The sequence below is a fragment of the Seriola dumerili genome, unplaced genomic scaffold, assembly GCF_002260705.1.
Source record: "Seriola dumerili isolate Sdu_G_001 unplaced genomic scaffold, Sdu_1.0 BDQW01000262.1, whole genome shotgun sequence".
Lineage (NCBI taxonomy): Eukaryota > Metazoa > Chordata > Actinopteri > Carangiformes > Carangidae > Seriola > Seriola dumerili.
In genome coordinates this window covers 45,076-72,872 of record NW_019174517.1, presented here as the reverse complement: position 1 = coordinate 72,872, position 27,797 = coordinate 45,076, and the positions used below count along the sequence as shown (strand labels likewise).

Below are 27,797 nucleotides of genomic sequence, written 5' to 3'. Positions count from 1 at the left end.
TGTACTTTTTGATTTCCATCATAGAAGCAGATGTTTTCACACACAGCTGATGTAAGAGCTTCACGCCGATTGAACATTGATTGTTTCTGCAGACAGAGCAGAGCCTGAAACAAACTATTTGACTGTGTAGAGCAAAAACTGATATTAACGACTTTGCCTCATAATCTCCTTCACATATGTTCGTACTTCTGGTGTACGTGCTCGGTGTAGCCGGACAGCCGAGGCAGTTAGAGCTCAACGACCTAGAAGTGATGGTTCCTCTGGCAAACACATGTTCTCAATCTATAACTGTAACACACCGTTTTATTACAAAGCTGCTTTCTTACAATTAGTTTTTCGCCTGTGGGCCTCAATCAACACAGAACAGGCAACTCTCGTTTCACGCCTCCGCTGGCTTGTATTAATGTATTATTGTGTGTGTGTGTGTGTGGTGTGTGTGTGGTGTGTGTGAGCAGTTGCTGACTTCCTTTGACCATAAGAAGTTTTTTGAGATGGTGGGTCTGAAGGCCAAAGTCCTGTGATGATGTGAAGAAGGTCTTCACGGTGCTGAGCGCCGACAACAGCGGCTTCATAGAGGAGGAGGAGCTCAAGTGAGACCGACATACGACACCACACATCATAAATCCAAACTCCTCAAAACAGAAAAACAAAGATGATCACCTTCTGCTTCTCTGTCTCCGAGCAGATTCGTGCTGAAGGGTTTTGCCAAGGACGGCAGGGACCTGACGGACAAAGAAAACCAAAGCTTTTTTAAGAGCAGCCGACAAGGACGGAGACGGCAAGATCGGAGTCGATGGTAAAACCGATCAAATTCCATTAGTGGGGCGTGTCGCGAGGTCAAGGTCAAACACAGAGTACACAGACAGAGACACACACACACACACACACACACACACCACACACAACACACAGCACACACATCACAGCAGACTGTTTTCAGTGTGTGACACATTTAGTTATTGCTCCACTTATTAAGACTGAACTTGGATCAGTGAGCGTGGGACATAGAGATCCTCCACAGTCGATCTGGGTCACGACCAGAAGAAGCTTCGGGCGTCTCAGTGCAGTTAATTGGCTTCATCTGCACAAATTTAATTTGCCGTTTGAAGTTACTCAAGACTCTCGCTCGTAGGAAAAAAAGACACAAAGGCAACACCTGGTTCGTACGACTTGAGCTAATTAAGGGACCGTATGTAAATTATTGAAGCTCAGATCTCACATCAGGGTCAGAATCAGCAGTTGCCAATGACGGTAAACATAACACAGCAGCTGCTCCTTACTTTAGAAGCATAAGCTACTAAATGAACAGTTATTACCCCCGTCACTGAACAAGCTAACGGGGGGGGGGGCAGCTCGGTGGCTTCAGCAGCGTCATGTCTTCACCTTGTCCGTCTGCAGGTCGGCTTGTGTCGAATGTTGATAGTCCAGAGTCAAGTTCAAGCAAATGAAAAAATATGATCTTTAAAAACAGATAATGTTCAGTCTCTGCTAATTAACTGCAACGTTTTTAATGCCGTTAAAGCCCCAACAGGAAAAGATGAAACAGAAAAAAAATATCTGGTGGACGGAAAAAAAAAAATTAGATAAAGAAAGAAAAATGAAAAGATCCTCTTTTGGGTTTTCAGAAAAAATCCCGACTGAAACTTCTCCCCCACTTTCCTGCTCACTAACGTTCCCACAGTCCTCCTGCAGGACGTGCACTTCTCACAAGGGCCAATCTCTTCACACAGCGTCGACGCAGCGTTTGTGACTGAAAGCTGAATGAATTTTATCTGTGATGGATGTTGAGAGAAAAAACTCCCAACGGTTTGACAACGATTCGTCTTCTCTTCTTCTCTTGCAGAATTTTGCCCGCCTGGTGAAAGAATAACTCATCAAATCGCCTCGTGTGATCGACTAGCGCTCCCGAGATTCACCGCCTCATCCTGACACACCCCCTCCTCCACGCTGAGCCCACTTTTTCTCGCCCCTCCCCCAGCACCTACACCCCTCACCACCTCCACCCGACTCCCGTGCCCACTAGACTGCAGCTGACCCTCCCCTCCTCCCCCACAAGCTATCCTATTTATTTTATCCTTTTATACAAACTGTTTCTTGTTTCCGTTGATTGTGTAGAATAAAACTTGCCTGCAGGAATAAACTTCACATTTTAAAGCTTAAAGTAGATATTTTACAGAAAACAGAGATTTTAAGAGAAAGACTCTCATTTCCTTCTCTTCGTTTTTCTTATCAACACTTTTCTGTCACTTTCCCTCTTTCTTTTTCCTGTTTTTTTCTCTCCTCTCTGTCGATCTCACCTCAGCACCTTTCCCCTTCCTGCATTCGCTGCCTTCTTTCCCCTCCCACACATCTATCTATTCATCCCCATCCATTCCCTTTCTCCTCTGGTAATGAGCTGTTGTAAAACATACCAAAAGAAAGAAGAGGTCAAGCTGTGAAAGAAAAAAAAAATAAATGAAGAAAACAAAGCCTGGAGAACACTGACTCGCTCTGACTCGTGTGTTAATTCTTCCTTTGATCTGACTCCACACTTTCAGTCCGGCTCATCCTCCTTTCCTTCCTCCTTCCTTCCTCTTTTTCTACTTCGCCGTCACTCCGCTCTCATCAAGCACAACGACTGGAGGCGAATCTCCACAGCGGCCTAATAATGCATGAAGGGGTCCAAATTTAAAAAGGTTTTTTTTTGTCTTTTAAGAATGTCAAAATTATTCATATAGGACTGGCGCAACATAAAATAAAAAAGAAAGCTGCATAAAAACAAACTGTGTGGTTGGAGATCAGCGTCGCTCCGGTCCACGTCACATATGAATCTAACTTCACTGAGGGAGAGAAGGAAAGAAGGAGCCACGTTAGTCGCCTCGCCAAAGAGTCTTTATTCAGAGGCGCCGTGCTAGTTTAACAGAACCACGCTGCGGAGCCATTAGCAGAATTGGGATTCACACTGAGGTTTCAATTTGGGTTAAATATCCCCAGCGGAGGACGCAAACAGGCAACCAGGGAATCCTGATCTTCTTTAGCGGGCCACTTAACCGCCTGAGCAAATAAACACAGATCTGAAGCTTCGGAGTCTCTCACTCCGGAGACGGAAACAAGAGCTGCGGAGTTTGCTGAAGCTGGTGAAAAGCAAACTGCTCGTGCCCAGAGACTGTGAAGGTCAGAGTGGAGTCATCAGGAAGCTGATGGAGGGAGGGGATTCATGGGAAACGCTGCTACAGTAAGAAAAGTCATTTCAATAAAGACGGTACTACAGTCAGAGTGTGACATACTTATAAAACATGCTGGTTCAGGGGCGGCGGCTCGACGGCTCACCTGGTAAGAGAGAACCACACAGGGTTATCCGTCCTGACGCAGCGGCTGTGGGTGCAGTCCGACCCACAATCCTTTGCTGTGTGTCATCCCCTCTCTCTCTCTCTCTCTCTCTCTTAACTTCCTGTCTATCTCTCACTGTCCTATCAGAAATAAGGCAAAAATGCCCAAAAAATAAAGTGGCGTTCAAACATTTTATTTTATTTCACATCAAAAATTTTCTGTTTTTATTATGTTATGTTTTTTTTTTTTTTGTCGCGAGCTCTCCTTTAAAGTGGGGCGGGCTTGCTGGAAAAGGTGATGTCATGAACTCGTGTGCTCCAATCAGTATTCTAGCAACATCAAAACCACACGTACAGTTTTTTGAGCTTAAACTCTTTAAACCATAAAACCTAAAAAATAAAACCCAATACCTCCGATAATTTAAATATTTATACAGAAAGAATTAAGACTTAAAATTTGAAATCAGTGGCTTTAACTGATGATGTATCACAAGTATTTTTATTATGTAATAACTTACACTTTGATATACATTTATAGAACAAGATTTATCATGTACAGCCATCTGTAAGTAAGATGCCACCTATCAGCTTTAAACATTGGTGGGAGTAATTATATGATGGCTATGAAGACGGTATTACATAATCCATGAATGCATTGCATTTTTCATTACATCTCAGCCTCGGACATATTATTTCCTATTTTTATAAGATCGTACATTAGCTGCCAGAGGTTACATTATCATTCTCTAACAAGGCCCTTTTTTCCAAAGTACATTCGTAATGCAATTAAATATTTAGCAATCAGCTTAATTCACACGCAATACAAAAATATAAAAGGATAGAAAAGATCATTAAAGCATCCGTCCCTGAGCAATACCTGACACTTCTTACATAAAAGGAAGATGTGTTCACGTCACACATCAACAGGCTCTTAGCACTGACTCTTCATCTCATTCATCACTTTATGGCCGATGTGCGATATTTCAAGTCTCGCAGTGGTCTCTTCAGCTGACAGTATCTCAGTGGCCGACAAAATCAAACATGTCAGAGGAGGAATGATGATTTGAGACCAGGTAAGATCGATACACTCAGTAGTTTACGTTACATCACACAATCATTCGTTCTCAGTATTTTACAAATCAAAAGCAGAGAACCGGAGAGAAACAAACGAGGAGAGGGTGATAGTGAACGTTCGGCCGTTGGTTCACTGAGATCTAAAGAATATATTCCTCTAAAATTGGTTATTCGAATGTATTTCCTCTTTCTTATTTCGATGTGAATCTGTGCAGTCACACTCTGTGTCACAGTTTTTACCGCAGCGACAAAAACCCCTCCTTTAAAGGTCCACTTACTCAGCTTTTGACCAGATGTGCAGCCAAAGGACAAGGATGATGCTGTTTTTCCGGGGTTAGACGTATCTGCGATAAGACGACAGCGTGGCCGATCTGTCATCGGGTGGACGTGGGCTTCAGCTTCACCGTCGCGAACCAGGGTTGGTGCCCTTCAGACAAAGAGAGGTGGACAGGAGGGGACATACACTTGAAAGAGAGACGACAACCAATATCAGAAAATGTCTGGCTCATCGATTGAGTTAGTCAACAAGAGGAGGTGATAACATCAGCATTTATATTTCAAACCGTACAAGTATCATCATCCAACGGTTCATCTGAAGTGAGAGTGAGAGCCTCGGTTCCCACACGGCCATAACTAGATGGTTTCAGTTCTAAACTGCACTTCAAACTCTAATGGAAAGAAACCAATTCTGTGCCATTTAGACCCTGCCCTCATCTGCTGCTCCCTGCATTTAATGGCTTCAGATATACTTCAAAAAAAAAAAAAAAAAAAAAAAAAAAACATCATTAGCTTCTCTGGAAGAGGAAAACGAGCGGCCTCCGTTTGACATCTAACCACCTGTCTAGGTTTTAAAAGTAAAGCAGAGCCCGGTGACATCACTCTTACCTCGGGAAGAGCTTCTGGTTGGGATCCGTGTCGGTTGTGATTCTCTGCAGGAAAAACACAAGCTGTGTAGGAGAAGTTGTGATGAGTGGGCCAGTCAGGACCACTGATGTGGACGTGTGCACTATGGAGGGCTCAACAAGCTCAGCCAGCATCGACCCCGATGTGCTGGCCAGGCTGCCTCACCACATTGCATGCGGACCCCACTGCCACCAAATTGTGTGGTGGTCTAGCGATCAACAGACACTGAAAATCACTATTCTCTCAATAGAGATGAAAGAAGGGAGCAAACAAGCGATCACACAGATACGATCATCAGGAACATGCACTCATAAATATTGAAAATAATATCATAATAACAAAATGATAATTTAGGGCAGCAGAAACTTGGTTTATACAATATTAGAAAACAGTGAAATACCCTGGCTCAGCCACCAGGTGACGTCTTGTTTTGTTCGATTAAAACTTCAAACTCTCCAAACATTTCCTTTATTTAAACAAAGAAAAACAGAACAGCAAAATTACTCATATTTAGAACTGAAAACACGACATTTTGTTGAAATTTTTCATCACGCATGATCAAATTAGATTCTTAAGGGATTCTAATTGGACAATAACCACTAAGCTCTATTATTACTGTTAGACTCTGTTATTGTAAAATAATAATCTGGCTTCATACCATGGCATCACTCGGGCTTGAGAGCAGGGTTTCATATAGCTAACATGCTTCGCTGTGTCAGTGAAAACTGAGGAGAGAGAACATGTGAGAATAATATAATGTATAATGTCTTAACTTAATATCCATCAATTTATAAAACAATATAAAAATGTCACTGAGTTAAACAGCATCAAAGAGAGAAGTTTGTCACACAGCTGCACCCTGAAGTCTGTTCTGATGCTCCACACAACACAGCATTCAAAAAACAATCCGCACAAACACCACACATCTACACACGCACACAGCACACACACATGCACACACACACGCACATGACCTCCTTGCTATCCCCACCATCAACAGCTGGATTAGCCTGCTCCATCCAGAAAAGTTGGATGTGGTGTGCATTGAAGCAGCACCTTGCCACAGTGCCCTGCTGGACGACGGGCCAAAACACCGTCACACAGTAAACACATCGTTAGTGGTCTTTATTAGTTGAACTTGAGACTTCATAATGAAACCTGTTTTAATAACTTATTAACATTATCACTGGCAACTTGATGGCTTGTTAGAAAGTAGGAAAAGCAATAAACCCTGTATCAACGAGGCAGGTAGAAACCAGCTAAAGAATGAGTCTGAATGTTTTGATGTTTAAATTATCATTACCTCAGACTTCAGCCTGACTTTAGAAAAGGGGCGAGCTTGTTTGGAGATTTCAAAGGTCATGCAAGGATTGTAGAAAGAAAGTGAGGGACATTTAGATCACATCTCAGTCTCAAAAGGTTCGACGCAGTTTTGATGGAGTGAAGAGAATGATTGATATCAGCCGCCGCGCTGATCGATGTCGGGCTGACTGACTGATCGCCGTAGTTTTTCCGAGGTAGATCCACCTCTGTCCGGGCGGTGGGTGCGAGCGGGCGGCATCTCGAAGTGTTTATTTGAAGACAGAGAGAGACGGTGGCGGCGGCGGCGGCGGCGGAGGGGGAGGGGATCCGGCGCGCTCAGGCGCTGCTGTCCCATTTATGGTGACAGGTTGCTGGAGCGCGCCGCCTCGCGGGGACAGCTGCTGAACAACTACAAACACATTTAATTTTGTTTTCATCGTGAAGTAAGGTTACAGTGGATGTTGGTTTTTTCAACTTGGAGCGGCCAAAAAACACAAAAACATTTTGATTTTATAAATAAGACATTTTCTATTTGGTTAATTATTGACATTTCCAGCTTTTCTGGGTGACACAGTGAGCAAGTTTTTAGTTGAAACGCTCTTACTGGGTTTTTCCTTCTAAGCAGTGGGATCACCCAAATATTTTTAAATAGTTCATGTAATTATTCCAGGCACTTGATCCTATGTTGACCCTCTTTTAAAACAACAGGATCGGCCTGGAGGAGCTGAACGTTACATCTCTGGTTAGGTTTGACAGTCAGACACTGAGCAGTAGGTTTATTCTCTGGTTGCCTCCCCCAGTCATTCTATTGGCTGCACATAAGATCATCCTACAAGATGTCTGGTAAAGTAAGAAGGCAGTGAGATAGAACACAAACGTTAATAAGCAAGCCCTAATAACGCGTCCAGACCTTTTGAGTTTTATGATTGCTGTTTACCTGGAGCTGCTTGGACCCGTCGGGTTCGTGCCACTGGGTCCCACGTATGAGGCGGGAACAGCCATCCCTGACTAGAGAGCATGAAGGAGACAGAGAACTGCAAAAGAATGATGAATGTTGATATCGAAAGAATTTATTTTACACATCTCTGTGCAAAAATATAGACCACTTGGTAATTGTTGGAGTGGTGCCTCGTCGGTAGATTGTCAGTCACGACGTAAAAGTCTATAGCGGGCACGTGGAACGCGAAGAACACGATACTTCGTATGCTGTTGCTTGTCCTAATTATGTCAGTGTGCCGACTATCATGCTATCTGCCGGTTCATTTATCTGACACCAACCTAAAGTGCGCTAGAAATGTTTGTTTTTCTCGTTAGCCATCGCTACCAGGCGTAAACATAGAACAACCGACTAAGCCTTAAAAAATAAAAAAATCAGTGATCTGTTAGCTTGCTTAAAAGTGGCTAAGACCATTAGCTTAGCCCCTTAAGGCCCCTGTTAGACCCAGCAGGAACCGCACGTCGCCGATCTTTGCCAGCAACTTCTGACTAGTTGTACCTGACTGCCGGCCATACTTGTAACTCCCGGCTAAATGAACAAAAAAATGGGTCTCAAATCAGAGGAGGGGCCCCCTCCGGGTGTTGAGCCAAGACTCCCTTGCGGACATATGGCAAAAACATAACACAGTCCACCGCCACACCGAGATACTGTCACGCTAGAAAGCTAGTAAGAGGCCACAAAACTACGGCCCTCGAATTCATCTCTCAAACATTAACTTTAAATGAAAGCTTTAAATAATAAAAATATTAGATAAAATATAATCTATATAAAATAGTAAAACTAGGTGAGATTATAATAATAAAACGAGGTAGTCATGGAAGGAGAGAGGAATCACTCTCTAACTGAGACCAAAAACAGTTTACTTTCTTCTTACTGTACCCAGGCTGTTAACGAATGGTTTATATTTCTGCTGTACAAAAGTTTTGGGACATTTTATTAAAAACAAATAACATAGGGGAGTCTAATGGGGACTGACTCACTGTGTTTGCAGCAGAGTCCAGACTCCCTACGTGGTCGTTAGAAAAAATGAACTGCACAGCAGCTTCCAACGTTTAACATTTCAGCCTCAGAGGCCATAGGTTGCTGCCTGGTTGCTGCTTGGATTTAGCTAGAGATTTAACGTAGTAACTATGTAGATTTTTAATTCTAATTATTTTCTATTTATTCCTTAAAAAACGACCGAGGATAGGCCATTCGAAAGGGATCCCATTTATGTTAATCACGATACGGACAGATATGGGGTCCATTTTTAAATAAGTTACAATTACAGCAGTGCAGGAGAAGAATAAGCCTCTATCTCTCACCGCGAGCTGCTGTCGGCTCGGCCGTACGCTATCCTAAGCCAGCCGTTCCTAAGTTAAACAAGATTTGGTTAAATTTAAGCACAAAAGGAACAAAGTTCATGGTTTGGTGCTTCCTTAAAGTTAGAGGGGTCTTTGTCGTCATGGTTACAATAATGAACACATTTTGATTTCCATCATAGAAGCAGATGTTTTCACACACAGCTGATGTAAGAGCTTCACGCCGATTGAACATTGATTGTTTCTGCAGACAGAGCAGAGCCTGAAACAACTATTTGACTGTTGAGACAAAAACTGATATTAACGACTTTGCCTCATAATCTCCTTCACATATGTTCGTACCTCTGGTGTACGTGCTCGGTGTAGCCGGACAGCCGAGGCAGTTAGAGCTCAACGACCTAGAACTGATGGTTCCTCTGGCAAACACATGTTCTCAATCTATAACTGTAACACCGTTTTATTACAAAGCTGCTTTCTTACAATTAGTTTTTCGCCTTTGGGCCTCATCAACACAGAACAGGCAACTCTCGTTTCACGCCTCCGCTGGCTTGTATTAATATATTATTGTGTGTGTGTGTGTGTGTGTGTGTGTGTGTGTGTGAGCAGTTGCTGACTCCTTTGACCATAAGAAGTTTTTTGAGATGGTGGGTCTGAAGGCCAAGTCCTGTGATGATGTGAAGAAGGTCTTCACGGTGCTGGACGCCGACAACAGCGGCTTCATAGAGGAGGAGGAGCTCAAGTGAGACCGACATACGACACCACACATAAACTCAAACTCCTCAAAACAGAAAAACAAAGATGATCACCTTCTGCTTCTCTGTCTCCGAGCAGATTCGTGCTGAAGGGTTTTGCCAAGGACGGCAGGGACCTGACGGACAAAGAAACCAAAGCTTTTTTAAGAGCAGCCGACAAGGACGGAGACGGCAAGATCGGAGTCGATGGTAAACACCGACATCAAATTCCATTAGTGGGGCGTGTCGCGAGGTCAAGGTCAAACACAGAGTACACAGGCAGACTGTTTTCAGTGTGTGACACATTTAGTTATTGCTCACTTATTAAGACTGAACTTGGATCAGTGAGCGTTGGACATGAGATCCTCCACAGTCGATCTGGGTCACGACCAGAAGAAGCTTCGGGCGTCTCAGTGCAGTTAATTGGCTTCATCTGCACAAATTAATTTGCCGTTTGAAGTTACTCAAGACTCTCGCTCGTAGGAAGAAAAGACACAAAGGCAACACCTGGTTCGTACGACTTGAGCTAATTAAGGGACCGTATGTAAATTATTGAAGCTCAGATCTCACATCAGGGTCAGAATCAGCAGTTGCCAAAATGACGGTAAACATAACAGCAGCTGCTCTCTACTTTAGAAGCATAAGCTACTAAATGAACAGTTATTACCCCCGTCACTGAACAAGCTAACGGGGGGGGGGGGCAGCTCGGTGGCTTCAGCAGCGTCATGTCTTCACCTTGTCCGTCTGCAGGTCGGCTTGTGTCGAATGTTGATAGTCCAGAGTCAAGTTCAAGCAAATGAAAAAATGATGATCTTTAAAAACAGATAATGTTCAGTCTCTGCTAATTAACTGCAACGTTTTTAATGCCGTTAAAGCCCCAACAGGAAAAGATGAAACAGAAAAAAATATCTGGTGGACGGAAAAAAAAAAATTAGATAAAGAAAGAAAAATGAAAGATCCTCTTTTGGGTTTTCAGAAAAATCCGACTGAAACTTCTCCCCCACTTTCCTGCTCACTAACGTTCCCACAGTCCCTCACTGCAGACTGTCTGTGCACTTCACACAGCCAACTCTTCACACAGCGTCGACGCAGCGTTTGTGACTGAAAGCTGAATGAATTTTATCTGTGATGGATGTTGAGAGAAAAAAAACTCCCAACGGTTTGACAACGATTCGTCTTCTCTTCTTCTCTTGCAGAATTTGCCGCCCTGGTGAAAGAATAACTCATCAAATCGCCTCGTGTGATCGACTAGCGCTCCGAGATTCACCGCCTCATCCTGACACCCCCCCTCCTCCACGCTGAGCCCACTTTTTCTCCCCCTCCCCCAGCACCTACACCCCTCACCACCTCCACCCTGACTCCCGGCCCACTAGACTGCAGCTGACCCCCCCTCCTCCCCCACAAGCTATCCTATTTATTTTATCCTTTTTATACAAACTGTTTCTTGTTTCCGTTGATGTGTAGAAATAAAACTTGCCTGCAGGAATAAACTTCACATTTTAAAGCTTAAAGTAGATATTTACAGAAAACAGAGATTTTAAGAGAAAGACTCTCATTTCCTTTTCTCTTCGTTTTTCTTAGTCAACACTTTTCTGTCACTTTCCCTCTTTCTTTTTCCTGTTTTTTCTCTCCTCTCTGTCGATCTCACCTCAGGCACCTTTCCCCTTCCTGCATTCGCTGCCTTCTTTCCCCTCCCACACATCTATCTATTCATCCCCATCCATCCCTTTCTCCTCTGGTAATGAGCTGTTGTAAAACATACCAAAAGAAGAAAGAGGTCAAGCTGTGAAAGAATAAAAATAAAATGAAGAAAACAAAGCCTGGAGAACACTGACTCGCTCTGACTCGTGTGTTAATTCCTTCCTTTGATCTGACTCCACACTTTCAGTCCGGCTCATCCTCCTTTCCTTCCTCCTTCCTTCCTTTTTTCTACTTCGCCGTCACTCCTGCTCTCATCAAGCACAACGACTGGAGCGAATCTCCACAGCGGCCTAATAATGCATGAAGGGGTCCAAATTTAAAAAGGTTTTTTTTTGTCTTTTAAGAATGTCAAAATTATTCATTAGGACTGGCTGCAAATAAAATAAAAAAGAAAGCTGCATAAAAACAAACTGTGTGGTTGGAGATCAGCGCTCGCTCCGGTCCAGGTCACATTATGAATCTAACTTCACTGAGGGAGAGAAGGAAAGAAGGAGGCCATGTTAGTCGCCCTCGCCAAAGAGTCTTTATTCAGAGGCGCCGTGCTAGTTTAACAGAACCACGCTGCGGAGCCATTAGCAGAATTGGATTCACACTGAGGTTCAATTTGGGTTAAATATCCCCAGCGGAGGACGCAAACAGGCAACCAGGGAATCCTGATCTTCTTTAGCGGGCCACTTTACCGCCTGAGCAAATAAACACAGATCTGAAGCTTCGGAGTCTCTCACTCCGGAGACGGGAACAAGAGCTGCGGAGTTTGCTGAAGCTGGTGAAAAGCAAACTGCTCGTCCCAGCAGACTGTGAAGGTCAGAGTGAGTCATCAGGAAGCTGATGGAGGGAGGGGATTCATGGGAAACGCTGCTACAGTAGAAAAAGTCATTTCAATAAAGACGGTACGACAGTCAGGAGTGTGACATACTTATAAAAACATGCTGGTTCAGGGGCGGCGGCTCGACGGCTCACCTGGTAGAGAGAATACCACACAGGGTTAGTCCTGACCGCAGCGGCTGTGGGTTCGAGTCCGACCCACAATCCTTTGCTGTGTGTCATCCCCTCTCTCTCTCTCTCTCTCTCTAACTTCCTGTCTATCTCTCACTTTCCTATCAGAATAAAGGCAAAAATGCCCAAAAAATAAAGTGGCGTTCAACATTTTTATTTTATTTCACATCAAAATTATTCTGTTTTTATTATGTTATGTTTTTTTTTTTTTTGTCGGAGCTCTCCTTTAAAGTGGGCGGGGCTCTGCTGGGAAAAAGGTGATGTCATGAACTCGTGTGCTCCAATCAGTATTTAGCAACATCAAACCACACAGTTTTTTTGAGCTTTAAACTCTTTAAACCATAAAAACCTAAAAAATAAAACCCAATACCTCGATACATTTAAATATTATACAGAAAGAATTAAGACTTAAAATTTGAAATCAGGTGCTTTAACTGATGATGTATCACAAGTATTTTTATTATGTAATAACTTACACTTTGATATACATTATAGAACAAGATTATCATTACACCATCTGTAATAAGATGCCACCTGCAGCTTTAACACATTGGTTGGAGTAATTATATGATGCTATGAAGACGGTATTACATAATCCATGAATGCATTGCATTTTTCATTACATCTCAGCCTCGGACATATTATCCTATTTTTATAAGATCGTACATTAGCTGCCAGAGGTTACATTATCATTCTCTACAAGCCCTTTTTTCCAAAGTACATTCGTAATGCAATTAATATTTAGCAATCAGCTTAATTCACACGGCAATACAAAAATATAAAAGATAGAAAAGATCATTAAAGCATCCGTCCCTGAGCAATACCTGACACTTCTTACATAAAAGGAAGATGTGTTTCACGTCACACATCAACAGGCTCTTAGCACTGACTCTTCATCTCATCATCACTTACTGGCCGATGTGCGATATTCAAGTCATCGCACGTGGTCTCTTCAGCTGACAGTATCTCAGTGCCGACAAAATCAAACATGTCAGAGGAGGAATGATGATTTGAGACCAGGTTAAGATCGATACACTCAGTAGTTTACGTTACATCAACACAATCATTCGTTCTCAGTATTTTACAAATCAAAGAGCAGAGAACCGGGAGAGAAACAAACGAGGAGAGGGTGATAGTGAACGTCGGCCGTTGGTTCACTGAGATCTAAAGAATATATTCCTCTAAAATTGTTATTCGAATGTATTTCCTCTTTCTTATTTCGTGTGAATCTGTGCAGTCACACTCTGTGTCACAGTTTTTACCGACAAAAACCACCTCCTTTAAAGGTCCACTTACTCAGCTTTTGACCAGATGTGCAGCCAAGGACAAGGATGATCTGTTTTCCGGGTTAAGACGTCATCTGCGATAGAGACGCGGGGCCGATCTGTCATCGGTGGACGTGGGCTTCAGCTTCACCGTCGCGAACGGGTTGGTGCCCCTTCAGGACAGAGAGTGGACAGGAGAGAGGGACATACACGTTGAAAGAAGAGACGAAACCAATATCAGAAAATGATCTGGCTCACGATGATTGAGTCCAACAGAGGAGGTGATAACAATCAGCATTATATTTCAAACCGTACAAGTATCATCATCCAACGGTTCATCTGAAGTGAGAGTGAGAGCCTCGGTTCCCCAACGGCCATAACTGAGATGGTTTCAGTTCTAAACTGCACTTCAAACTCTAATGGAAAGAAACCAATTCTGTGCCATTTAGACCCCTGCCCTCATCTGCTGCTCCCTGATTTAATGGCTTCATGATATACTTCAAAAAAAAAAAAAAAACATCATTAGCTTCTCTGGAAGAGGAAAACGAGCGGCCTCCGTTTTGACATCTAACCACCTGTCTAGGTTTTAAAAGCAGAGCTGCGGTGACATCACTCTTACCTCGGGAAGAGCTCTGGTTGGGATCCGTGTGGTTGTGATCTCTGCAGGAAAACACACAGGAGAAGGTGTGGATGAGTGAGGGCCAGTCAGGACCACTGAATGTGGACGTGTGCACTAATGGAGGCTCAACAAGCTCCAGCACTCGACCCCGGTGTGCTGGGCCAGGCTGCCTCACACACATGCAGCGGACCCCACTGCACACCAGAGTGTGTGTCCAGCGACACACACTGAAAATCACTATTCTCTCAATAGAGATGAAGAAGGGAGCAACAGCGATCACACAGAGACATCAGGCACATGCATCTATATCACTTCGAAAATAATATGTTATAAAATGATAAATTAGGGCAGAAACTTGGTTTATACAATATTAGAAAACAGTGAAAATACCCTCCAGCACCAGGTGACGTCTTGTTTTGTTCGATTAAAACTTCAAAACTCTCCAAACATTCATTTTATTGTGATTTTAAACCAAGAAAAACAGCAAATTCTCATATTTGAGAAACTGAAAACAACAACTTTTGCTTGAAAAATTGTTCATCAATGATCAAATTAGATTTCTTTAGATCGTCTAATTGATTAATGGACTAACCACTAGCTCTATTATTACTGCTTTTATTTAAATAATAAATCTGCTTCATCAGTGACATCACTGGCTTGAGAGCAGGTTTCATAGCCAACATGCTTCGCTGTGTCAGTGGAAACTTGAGGAGAGAAACATGAGAATAATATAATGTATAATGTTGCTTTAATATCCATCAATTTATAAAACAATTAGAACAAACGTCACTGAGTTTAAACAGCATCAAAGAGAGAAGGTTTGTCACACAGCTGCACCCTGAAGTCTGATCATCTCCACCACAAAACACAGCATTCAAAACAATCCCCACACACACACGCACACACACACACATGCACACACACACGCACATGACCTCCTTGCTCATCCACCATCAGCAGCTGGAGCTCCCTCCCTGCATCCACCAGAAAGATGGATGTGGTGTCATTGAGAGCAGCACCTTGCCACAGTGCCCCTGCTGGACAGACGGGCAAACACCGTCACACAGTAAACACATCGTTAGTGGTGCTTTATTAGTTGAACTTGAGACTTCATAAATGAAACCTCTTGTTAATGACTTATTAACATTTATCACTGCAGACTTGATGGCTTGTTAGAAAGTAGGAAACCAATATTAACAACCTGTATCACGAGCAGGTAGAAACCAGCTAAAGAATGAGTCTGAATGTTTTGATGTTTAAACTTATCATTAACCTCAGACATCAGTCCTGACTTTAGAAAAGGCGGCTTGTTGGAAAGTTTCAAAGTCACTGCAGGAGAATTGTAGAAAGAAAGTGAGGGACATTTAGAATCACATCTCAGTCTCAAAAGGTTCGACGCAGTTTTGATGGAGTGAGAGAGAATTGATTGATATCAGCCGCCGCGCTGATCGATGGTCGGGCTGACTGACTGATCGCCGTACCTTGTTTTCCGAGGTAGACTCCACCCGTCTGTCGGGGGTGGGTGCGAGCGGCGGCATCTCGAAGTGTTTATTTGAAGACAGAGAAGACGACGGTGGCGGCGGCGGAGGGGGCGGAGGGGGAGGGGATCCGGCGCCGCTCAGGCTGCTGCTTCCCATTTGGGTGAACAGGTTGCTGGAGCTGCTGCCGCCTCGCAGGGACGAGCTGCTGAAACTACAAACACATTTAATTTGTTTTCATCGGTGAAGAAGTATAACATGTTGTTTTCACTTGACGCACAAAAAACACAAAAACATTTATATTTATAAATTAAAACATGTTTCTCTTTGTTAAATATATGACATTTCACTTTTCTGTGACACAGTGAGCAAAGTTTTAGTTGAAAAGCTCTTACTGGTTTTCCTCTAAGCAGTGGGTCACCCAAATATTTTAAATAGTTCATGTAATTATTCCAGGCCTGAGTCTCATGTTGACCCTCTTTTAAAACAACAGGATCGGCCTGGAGGAGCTGAACGTTACACTCTGTGTTAGGTTTGACAGTCAGACACTGAGCAGTAGGTTTATTCTCTGGTTCCTCCCTCCAGTCATTCTTAATGGCTGCACATAAAGATCATCCTACAGATGTCTGGTAAAGTAAGAAGCAGTGAGATACGAACACAAACGTTAATAACAGCCCATAATAACCGTCACACCTGTTGAGTTCATTTGATTGGCTGTTTACCTGGAGCTGCTTGACCTCGGAGGTTCGTCCACTGGCTCCACGTATGAGGCGGGAAACCATCCCTGACTGAGAATGAAGGAGACAGAGATGAAAAGATGATGAATGTTGATGAAGATTATTACACTCTGTGATACACTTGAGTGGTGCTGCTGGTAGATGTCAGTCACACTAGTGCTAATTCGTTAGCATGCTAACAGGCTAAACATAGACAACACTAAGCCTAAAAATCAGTATGTTAGCTTGCTAATGCTAAGACTTAGCCAGAGACGTCGCCATCTTGCCAGTACCTGACTCCGCCCATAACTCCCGGCTAATACAAAAATGGTCAAAGAGGAGGGGCACGTGTTGAGCCAAGACTTCGGTGGCAAACATACACTCACCCACCTGTCACTCAAAGAGGCCACGCCCTCAATTCTCCATAACTTTAAGCTTTAATAATAAAAATAATAAATCTAATAATGTAAACAGGTGAGTTATATAAACAGGTGTCATGAAGGAGGAAATCAGCTCTAGAGACCAAAACAGTTTCTGTACCAGGCTGTAAACATGTTTATTTCTGCTGTAAAGTTGGACATTTTAACATGGGAGTCTATGGGGACTGACTCACTGTTGGAGCCAGACTCTAGTGGTCGTTAGAGGAACTGCAGCTTCACGTTTCAGCCTCAGAGGTTGCTGCTTGGATTTAGCTCAGAGATTTACTAGAGGTCATTTATTCTTTTATTTTCTATTTATTCTTAAAACACACAGATATGGTTCCATTACATTACAGCAGTGCAGGAGAAGAAGCCTCTCTCACCGCGAGCTGCTGTCGGCTCGGCCGTACAGCCAGCCGTTCCTGGGCTGTTGGACCAGCACGGTGATCATCTCTCCCCTGGTGAAGGGCAGCAAGGTGGGGCTGGAGCCGGCAGGTTGGTGGGCAACCAGGGCCCTCATGGATCTTCCTCCACCGCCACCTCCCGCCGAGTCTACAGCAGAGCGAAACATGCTTCCCTGGGGAGACGGGGCTGGAGAGATGAGACAGAGTTAAAGCACAAGTTCCTGTAGCTGATAAACCCACTTCAACGGCAGCGACAGATCTCTGGGGAAACGATTAATTAATAACTATAACTGGCCAGGATTTATTTGATTTATTTCCTTATTCTCTGAGGTTATGATTAGAACTCATATGTCTCACTCCATGCATGATTATTTTTGCTTGGATGACAGAGGATGCAGTGAACGTCAGCTGGGTCAGCGCAGCGCTACAGACAACAGGCAACGTTTCAGCCGAATGTAAGGAGGAGCGCTGGTTAGTATTCTGGAGATTGTTTATTTTCTGCTTTTCGATACGTAGTTACTGAGTCTATTTTTACTCTAGATAACGAGGCCTAATAATTAGACAGACTTTCAGCAGAGGGAAGTAGAAATGAGGAGGTATGAAAGTACATGATGTGCAGAATATGAAGAGGGAGAGAAAGATGGAGGAGAGAGAGGGAGAGAGAAACAGATAAAAGGCTTATAAGGAGATAAAGCAGCTGGTAGAGTGAAGGCAGAATTACTGATACACGGACGGAGGCTCCGCGGCCTGCAAATGATTTGCAGGCGAAAATGAAAATTACAGAAGGACCTTCATCCTGAACCGGACTAAAACATGACACGAGAAAAAGTAAGGTGTGAAAAGTGATCAACAAGAAATCAGAATCTCTTTATCACATCACTGCTGGGTGTTTTGAAAAGGTTAAAACTTTACATCTGGTTTCCCGTGTTCAGACACGGTGTCAGTGAAGTGATATATTTTCTCATAAAGCCTGATGAGATTAACCGCTCACCCCTTGATGGTATTTTCCCGAGGGGCGGCTCCTCTCTGCTCTTTCCAATCTCCTCCCTCTTTATCCCCGCCTAGAAAACCAACAAGAAACGTGTTATATGCGCAGATCCAGACAGTTGTAGTTATGATGTCCATGCAATCACCAGGAAACACGCCTTCGTCTTTAAGGGGAAAACAGATAACGTTATCAGAATAACACGACCTGGTTTCAGGCACAAACATCAGCTGTAACATTTCCACAATCGAGGACTTCGTCGCTGAGAAATCTCTAGGTGCGACCTCACGGGAATTACACACTGTGAGAAATATATGTCTTCGCTTGCCAAGTGTGAGATAAAAAGATCAATGTCACTCTCACGTCTGGAAGGTAAACGTGAAAGTACAATGGATAAAAAGAAGCTGTGAAAACAGTTCAGGCTCCGAGTCGATCTTACTTCAAGGAGTAAAGTGACTCAAAATATGATGCACTTGAACTACTTGGTTTTTATTTTTAAATTTTACCATTATTTATGTCAAGATCCGTCCCTCTGATCAATCGAACTCACGAGTTCTGAAAGTGACAATTAAAAACCAGTTTTCTCCGCCAACCGAGTTACAAGTTAACAGGAAGTATGTTCACAGTCCACCTCCCTGAGTTACAGCGTAGAATAAAAGAAAAAGAAAAGTGTTTTTGCTGAACATTATGATGTCACAGTGAAGTTGACCTTTGACCTTTAGGATATAAAATGTCATCACTTGTTTTAATCCTCACAGACATTTGAGTTAAATTGTGTCATAATTACTGTGTGAATTCATGAGTCATGGCCAAAAAACGCGTCACCATGACCTTTGACCTTTGACCACCAGTCAACACAGTGAAATGTGATTTCTGTGATTCACCTGCTAAAGAACACAAATCAACAGAACTTAACCAGGACTCACTGAAACTCTTGCAAGAAACTACTTTAATGTGTTTCACAATTTCATTTTTTAACCCTAAAAATAATTAACAGCTTGTTAATTTGTAAATATTTATGCCAAAGAACACAAGTTACATTTCTTTTTCTTACAGTGTACCGCTAGCAGCTGATTAGCTTATCTTAGCACAGAGACAGTGTAGGATGTGTTGGATGTACAATCCTATAGGCTGCAATGAATAATGCATGTCATGTGAATGTAACACACACAACTCAAATATCCTCCCGAACTGAGAGGAGGATAAATCCCACGAGGAACCAAAACAAACACAGAATCCATGCTAATCCTCTGATTGTTATTAGCGCAGGACGTGGGATCTGTCGGGTTCACTGGCGTGTCACCTTCCAATGAGGAGCACACTGAGACCCACAGGGTTTATCTCAGGCCCGTCTTTGTTGTTTACTTGAATAGTAATTGCAGCTTTTACACAATGAACCGCGTTTGGTTTTGGTTTTGTATATTATCCTCGATGTTAATCCCACTCTACTGAGACGGAGAGTTGTCTGAATTCACTCAGCGACACTACAGCAGGTGTATTTTCAGACGATGCACACAAAGTTATTTGCACAAAATTCATCGCAGTTTCATCGTAATCACACACTCTCTTCATTCATGCCAGACAATCTGCAATTTTTGTCTTTCCACTTCAGCTGCAGCTTTAATCCTCCTCAGCATGACAGAAGTGACTCTGATGGTTTCAAATTGAATCAGGTTCCCAGCTTCTCCACCAGAGGGCACCCCGGTAACAGAAATATTATATTTGTGTCTCTGTTTAATAGAGACATTAGAATAAATGTGGCACAGATATCACAGTTTCACATCATTTTATCTGGATCACACTCGGATCTTAAAGAGCTTCTCAGTTCATTCCCCAGCAACAGAATCATATCTCACACTGGCAGCGAACTCTTCCAGTATTTAATAAAGATAAAGATTAAAAACACAGTTGATTTCTCTGAACTCACAGTGTTGTCCAGAGGGGCGGGACCTCTGGCTTCAGGTTGTCTGGTGACGTTCACCTCCTTTGTCCAGACATCAGCTCTCTGCTGGAGAGAATCCCCCGTCTGCCACACACACACACACACACACACACACACACACACACGATATCATTATCATTATTATATTACGATAACAATTTTGACTTTATAGTATGTTTTTGACTTAATAAGTCACAATTTTGACAAAGTAAATCAGAAGTTATCATATCATTTTATATATTGACTTTCTGTACATTTGATTTTAAAAGAAGTGGATTGTCTGTGATATTCATCTTGGATATATATATATACTACACTTCAGTTTAGCACCATGCACTGTTCAAACTGTGGTTCTCAATGAGGCGAGGGGCTGTGGAATGAGCCTTGTATTTACATGATCCTGTTCTTGTTTTTGAATCATGTAAAAAAGGTTTTGATTTTGATGACATGAAAGACAAAACTTTTTTAGAGGCCATATTTGGTTCATGGGTTTCTATTTGCCAGCTACAGTACAGAGGCCCAAACAAACAAACAAACCAACAAACCAACAAACAGGTCAACTGCTCGACTCCTGAATCACTCCTGCAGCCTCATTATGAAAAAGAAAAACAACCAGGCTTCAAAGTCGCCAAAAGAGTGACGGCACAGGTCAAGAAGCCGTCATAAACATATTTCTCTGAGGGCTTTATTAGCTTGAGAGTAGCGCTGCACAGAAACTGCCCGTCACAGTAAAACGTTTAATTAGGTTGTGAATAATTTCGTGCCTTCCTCTGACGTTCATTATAACGAGCTGCACCTGCAGTCAATAAGCCAACACTGAATTCACTAACGCTACTCAAAGCTGGTGTTATACCTTATTCATGAGGCGGGCGATGGTCTGTATCAGTCCACTGTGTTTCTCAGCCAGGAAGCGATATCTCCTCTCCTCCTCCTTCAGAGCCTCTCCGTGGCTCTCCCTGAGGAACTGCACATACTGACTGCAGTCCTGAGGGTACATCATTGACATATATATATATATATATTCACACACTGTACAACAATACATATGCAATGGTGGTTTCCCTCCAGACAGACAGACCATGAGAAACACACAGACCTGGTTGGTTCCTCTCCTCAGATGTCTCTCCAGAGCTGCTGTCTGGTTGTGGACTTCCACCTCGTAGTGATTCCTGCTGCTCTGTGTAACAGAACATCACCTCAGTCATCCAGCAGCAGCAGCTGCAGCGTCAGGTCAGGATGTCTGTGAGCTAAGTGTGCTGTATTGCTATTTTAATTAATTTGATAACTCACTCCCGGGGTCACACAACAGATTCGTAGGTCCATAACTATTCCCATGATGCCCTGCAGTTACCGTTTTAATTTTAATTCCAGGAACGTAATTATGAGAGAACTGAGTGACTCACTGATATGTAATCTTTGTCGAGTCTAATGTTGTTGTCCATCTCCTGAAGAACCTCCACACTGAACCAGCGGAACTGGAACGACACACGAGATCTTATCATAAACGACACGTGAACCGCAGAGCGGAACCATCGCACTCGAACGCACACGAGATGTGACCTACCACTCCATCCAGCTCCATGGTGAGTCTCCTCTGGCTCTCAGAGATCTGGATCAGGACGTCTCCTTTAAGACAAGTGCGTTACGTGTTGCATTATTCAGAATACACACTGCAGAGCAATAACATGACGTTTTGCTAAATAATATCTTTATCTTTTGTTCTTTCATTTGCCCCCCATGTACAGACGTTAGCTTTAGCTGGCTAGCAACAGACACATGGGGTGCGTTTGTATTCACTCTTGATTCTTCCTCCTTTTTGCCAGCGGCCTCTCTCGTCTCTCCTCTCATCTTTTGAGCACTTGTGAAGCTGATTCACAGAAGCTCCAGAATGTGCTCAGATTTTATCACCCAAGTTAAAACATTTTCATTTCTATTGATGCACAATAAAAAAATAAAAAAAAACCCTTTGAATCCGTTTCCCATGCTGCACCACTGCCTTTCTCAATGCAGGTTTGTTGGTGTTAAGTTGCAAACTTGGAGAAACAGGTTAAAAATCTAATTCATCATAAACAGTTTGTATCATGTTGTGGATTAAAAATCTTTAAGGAGTCTCATACACCTTCAAAACAGCGGTAAGTCATATTAAACGACCTTGATGAGTAATTACCTTTCAGATGAGTGAATGCTAACACATGAGAGGCACAAACCAGGGCTGTATGTGTAGGTTCTCTTTCATGGCAGCTGCTAACCAAGCTAGTCACTATGCTAGCTGTCTGAGGCCCATGTGTTGCTAAGGCAACGGCTCATTTGCTGTCAGGTTAACTGTCGTCTTGTGAACTCTGTATAGTCACCAGATTACAGTAATTACTGCGTCTACCTCACACGAGGGACGACGTAACAGACTCGACAGCTAATCTAAACTTCTGTTTATCCAGTTTTATTGTTGCTACTCATTGATTTTTGATCTGGAGTCTCTACCATAGAATTAGTTGCCCAATAGTGTTTTGACAGTTTAATAATTGCTTTCAGTTAAAGGCTCCTTGTGTAGATGTGCACCTTCACACACCTGTGTTGACAGCAGAGAGACCTAAATATCGGATCACATCACACTTTTGTAAATTAAATACCGGCCATCAAATCTCCCAAAGCAATATATAGAATAATAGATCCATGTCCACATACTTTTTTCTACTGGTCTACTCTACATGTCCTTAAATTTAAATTAAGGGAATTGCCCAATAATGTATCAGCACTAAAATGCTGCCGGTTGCATTTGTAACAGATAACTCAAAATACACAGTGATGAGGACGGAGTGTATCATCCCTCCGTTAACGTCCCCGACCCAAAGACATCAGCCCTGTCCAGAGGAAGGAGCGGAGTGGGCGTGTGTTTGTGAGAACATACTAAACTATCTTCAAACAGAAGTTATTTATTACCTTGACTAATTTATTACACACACACACACACACACACACACACACATCTCGTGTCATAAATGCTCACTTCACACTGTGAAAAGTGACACTGAAGGAAAACCTGTGAGAGTGTGTAGGTGAATGCAGACTGATTTAAACGCCTCCACTGGCTGCAGAGAGATTAGTCAAAATGGCTCCTTTACATTTTGAGCGTTTATTCCATTATTGCTGTGCATTAGCTGTGTGTATCTAGTTTGCTCTCTCCGATGAAGTGTTGAGGAAGACGAAAGCTTTGACATGCATCACATCCCGTGTAAACAGTTGCCCTGAGCTCCCACAGTAAGAGCAGACTAATGATCCAGTTTGGACAAATATCTCCAGCTCCGGCTGCTCAGCCTGACATGACACTGTTTTTAGAGAGGCGGGGTTAAGTGAGCGGAGCACAACCCGCTGCCTGTCATCGTCTATTATTCATGCCACCTGCTGCTATCCAATACCCACTCTGCCAACACTGGGCTCCAACTCACAGGAAAATACCCTCAAACGTGCATCATGTCATAGATTAACTCTAATCTAATTAGAGAGTCCTGCCACGTTCTTGAACCTGAAGTGACCTGAGCTCAATACAAATATCGGTTCATCTCGAGCTGCAGGTCAAAGTCTTTTAGTTTTTATGGGTCTAACTGCTGTAGATACTGTGTAATACAGTAACTTCTCATGGTGGGATCTGCACACTTACACATCAAAGAGCATATTAATGACATGCACACATATTCTTAAGTAACGGGAGGGGTAATAAAGTGCCACCTGAGGCTAAACTTTGGTCTCCGCGATACGTAAGAACATTGTTTAATTAGTTTAATAAATGGCCATAAACATGTCGAAGACAAAACACTCACATCCTGGACGGGAGCGCCAGAAATAAAGTCAGTTAATCATTGGATTACAGCTGCGCGTAAAGGTGTGTGTGTGTGTGTGTGTGTGTGTGTGTGTGTGTGTGTGTGTGTGTGTGAACATACCTAGGGAGCGCGAGGACACGGTGTGGAAAGCCGTTTCTCCGATTTTTGAAAGTGCACTGAAGTAGGCCTCACTCGTTACAGTAAAGAGCTTGCACACACACACACACACACACACACACACACACACACACACACACACACACACACACACACACACACACACACACACACACACACACACACACACACAAACCAGTCATTTGAAATGCAAATACTTAATGTTCCCAGTCATGGAGCTACTGAAGCAGGTAAACAGAGTCATTAATTACAAAAAAGGGGGAAATTATTCCTTAATTTATAAACATTTCTCTGCAATTATTTGGAAATGTGTTTACTTAAAAAACAGAAGCTTTACATCGCAGAGAAACCACATGAAAGCTGTGTGACCGCACCGGCACTGGCTTTATTTCTGCTCTGCGAAGCCAAAAGGCCGAAAACTACAAACAGTTTTTAAGTCAAAATGTTCAGACAGATTTCAGCCTCTTGAAAACAGCCTGTTAAATATGGTGTTACTACAAAACACGACTAAAGCCAAAGCAAACAGTGGTTAAGCTTCTTTTAAATAACATATTTATAACAAATGAGACATGTATTTAATCTTAAATGAATATATTTGTTTACAAGTTAATTATTAACTAGTGGTGGATGGAAAGCTCTGAAGTCGACCTGCTTCTCTGTAGTTTCCTGCTCACTGTGCATCACCTCAGTTAAACCTGAGCACGACATTAGATCCCTGAGTGGAGCTGCACCAGCTCAAACACACAGACGGTAAATCAAAACCACTTCAAACCAATCAAACACACCCTCCCCGGTGCTGTGAGGCGGATGGATTTCAACAATAAAAACCTGGGTGATAGTGCTTTAATAACAGCACAGGGAGCAGATGAGCAGCATCAACTTCCTGTTTGAGAAACAGATCGTGGCTCCCCTCTGAACCCAGGGAGGGAACTCACAGTCTCTGTGCAGGTGGCGACGAATCATAATCTGTGTTTAATGTCTGCGGGGATTATGCCGCTATGAATCAGCTGTTGATGGTGTAGCATTAGCACTGTAAACAAACACATATGATATAATATCGTGTGTAAGAGCAGCACCATGTCAAACCGCTGCTGTAGCCGAGTCTGATTTGCATTTTAAAGGTTTTTCACGTCGAGGGATTAAAGGTGATTATGGTGTGGGTAATTAAGACATAGAATACAGACGCAATGACTCCACATTTAGATTCAAATTAAAGGTGTAATCATGCCCCTGGTGTGAACCCTTCTCCTTCCTGCAGGACCTCAAGGGAAACATGGATTCACTTTAGAATGTAAATAAATTCAAAACAATGTCCTAAATCCCCGTATTTAGTTGTTGGGCCTTGTTTGTCTGTTTGTCTGTTTGTCTGTTTGTCTGTAGTCATAACAGCTTCTCCAGGGCTCAATTACAGGCCCATAACCAAGACTTTAACAGCACCAGGATATTCCCAATGCATATGGACTTTGGAATGAGATCTAGTGAAACAGATACCCAACACCATATTCTGTTTACCGCCATCACCGTCTGTTTAGTTTATAGTACTATAAAGATAGGTGTGTAAATGTTGCACACAAAGAACCCTGAAGGTGACTTCTTTCTTTTATTTTATGTTCTTTTTCTTTCTTTCTTTCTTTCTTTCTTTCTTCCTTTGTTTCTTACCCTTGAAAGCTTGGATATAGCTGTTTCCCAGTGAAACCAGTTTCTGTAGGCTTGGGTTGAACTCATCCATCAAGTTCTGTTTGGGAAACACACACACACACACACACGCGCACACACACACACACACACACACACACACACACACACACACACGCACGCGCACACGCACGCGCACAATTTTGAAAGTCAGAGAGATTTTCAGTAACACCTAAAAAGATAAAGATTCAGCAGCACCAGAGCACAGACAGACAACCTAACACTCACATCCTTGAGTTATCAAGTGAAGGAAATACTCCTTGAATTTGAAAGTGACTTTGCAAAAAAAAAAAGAAAAGAAGAAAGAAGAAAGAACAAAAGAAAGAAATGACATGAAACAAGTTTAACTGAGCTTTACTCCTCAGTAACCAAGAAAAGTTTCTGTTCCACTTTCCTGAAGAGTTTCTTGACAAGCGAACGCAGCACAGGAGAGAGCACTGCTGCGAGAACTTATAAAATCACTCTGGTTATTTACTGCGCTCAGTTTCTTGTCTAATTAGAGCCACTGGCCCACACACAGTATCTGTTACTTACCGAGTAAATCCCCAGGGTGGAGCGATACAGCTGATCACTATTCATCCTCGACATCGTTTCTACCCAGAACAGTGCAACCGTCAACAACACCTTCAGAGCGTCTGCAGGTCTTCAACCATCCAGCGAACGCACCGCAGCCTCTGAGAGAGAGAGAGAGAGAGAGGGAGAGAGAGAGTCGATCGTATCGGACTCGACGTGGAGTTGACGAGAGGAGGCAGCTCAGTGTGGTTGGTAATCGACACCGCTGTGGCCTGAGAGAGACTGTGAGTAAATAATTAAACATGGCTCAACCATAAAACACACCGACATATGCTGTAAACCCGACAGTCTGGGCATCTGTGTGTGTGTGTGTGTGTTGCTTACAGTGTATGTTTTATTCAAGACTATAACAGATCTGTTTTCACTCTGTCTCTCTCTCTCTCTCTCTATATATATATATATATACATATACACACACACACATGTACATACAAAGACTATATACAGTGCATTCAGAAACCATCGGTGCATCTGGGCTTCTCCTCTCAGACTGTGAGGAACAAGATTCTCTGGTCTGATGAACCAAGATTGAAATGTTTGGCCTGATTTCTGAGCGTCTTAAAACTGTTTGTCCTTCTGGAAGTTTCTCCTGTTTCCACACAGGATCTCTGCAGCTCAGTGACCATCAGGCTCTCGGTCGCCTCTGTTACCAAGACTCTTCTCACTGTGCTTTTGGGAACTTTCAGAGCAGTAGAGTTTGGTTTTTTTTTTTGAGCCTTCCCCAGATCTGAGCCTGGATCTGTTCCTGTCTCTGAGCTCTGCAGCAGTTCCCTCCACCTCTCTGCTTGGTTTTTGCTGCAATATGCATCATCAGCTGTCTGTACAGTGTAGACATGTCCTGTCAACTGTATTTACCACAGGTGGTAAGTGTCTGAATACTTATGACAATGTGATATTTTGGTTTTTCCTTCACTTTTTGTTTGATTTTGGGTTTGTTTGTTTTTTTAATTTTTTTTTTTTTTTTTTTACAGTGTAGTCTTATGTTATTATTATTGTTTTTTTCACATTTTGTTATGTCATAGCTGCTAAAACAACAGAATGTGTGGTGTATTTAATGGGACCTACTTTCAGCCGTGGATGAATACACACAGGGTTAGAATTAATGGTGGTGTATGTGGAACTGAGAGAAGATAAAACACAGTGTCCGTGTTCATCGTACTGTAAAGAAACACGTGTGACTCTTCCTTAATAGTTTTTGGGCAACAGGGGAGATCTGTGAGCTTCATCAAGCTTTGGCCGACAACACGTCGGGTCGCCTGTCGCCTACGACCCACAGGAGCGACCCGCACACAGGCGTACCGGACCTTCGGCGTCACGGTAAAAATAAAACGCACAGTTGTAAAAAGGTCAAAGAAGAAAGAAACCAGCGGCCTCCTGAGTGAAAGTCCTGTGTTTTGTGGACTTTGACGCTTTATACTACGTCACCTAGCTTCCT

At 42.9% G+C, this 27,797-nt stretch overlaps 2 protein-coding genes across 2 annotated transcripts in view; one reads left to right on the top strand and one right to left on the bottom strand.

Annotated features, from left to right (window-relative positions):
• Positions 1-11,186, top strand: part of LOC111230313 (parvalbumin-7-like) — a 59,790-nt gene extending 48,604 nt beyond the window's left edge. Inside the window, exons 3-5 of the mRNA XM_022757005.1 lie at positions 9,492-9,624; positions 9,717-9,826; positions 10,813-11,186. Of these exons, the coding sequence (XP_022612726.1) occupies positions 9,492-9,624; positions 9,717-9,826; positions 10,813-10,838 (269 nt within the window). The 3' untranslated portion in view covers positions 10,839-11,186. The remainder of the gene's footprint in view (positions 1-9,491; positions 9,625-9,716; positions 9,827-10,812) is intronic.
• A 2,339-nt stretch (positions 11,187-13,525) lies between these two features.
• On the bottom strand, positions 13,526-26,425 carry LOC111230312 (brain-specific angiogenesis inhibitor 1-associated protein 2-like protein 2). The gene is made up of 14 exons (XM_022757004.1): positions 26,324-26,425; positions 25,751-25,829; positions 24,077-24,160; positions 21,706-21,767; positions 21,545-21,616; positions 21,238-21,318; positions 20,995-21,126; positions 20,127-20,225; positions 18,206-18,275; positions 17,194-17,401; positions 16,398-16,463; positions 15,679-15,889; positions 14,198-14,238; positions 13,526-13,751 (listed from the first exon to the last, which is right to left on the bottom strand). The coding sequence occupies exons 1-14, from the start codon at positions 26,375-26,377 to the stop codon at positions 13,670-13,672; spliced, it is 1,341 nt and encodes a 446-aa protein (XP_022612725.1). The 5' UTR covers positions 26,378-26,425; the 3' UTR covers positions 13,526-13,669.
• Positions 26,426-27,797: the final 1,372 nt, after the last annotated feature.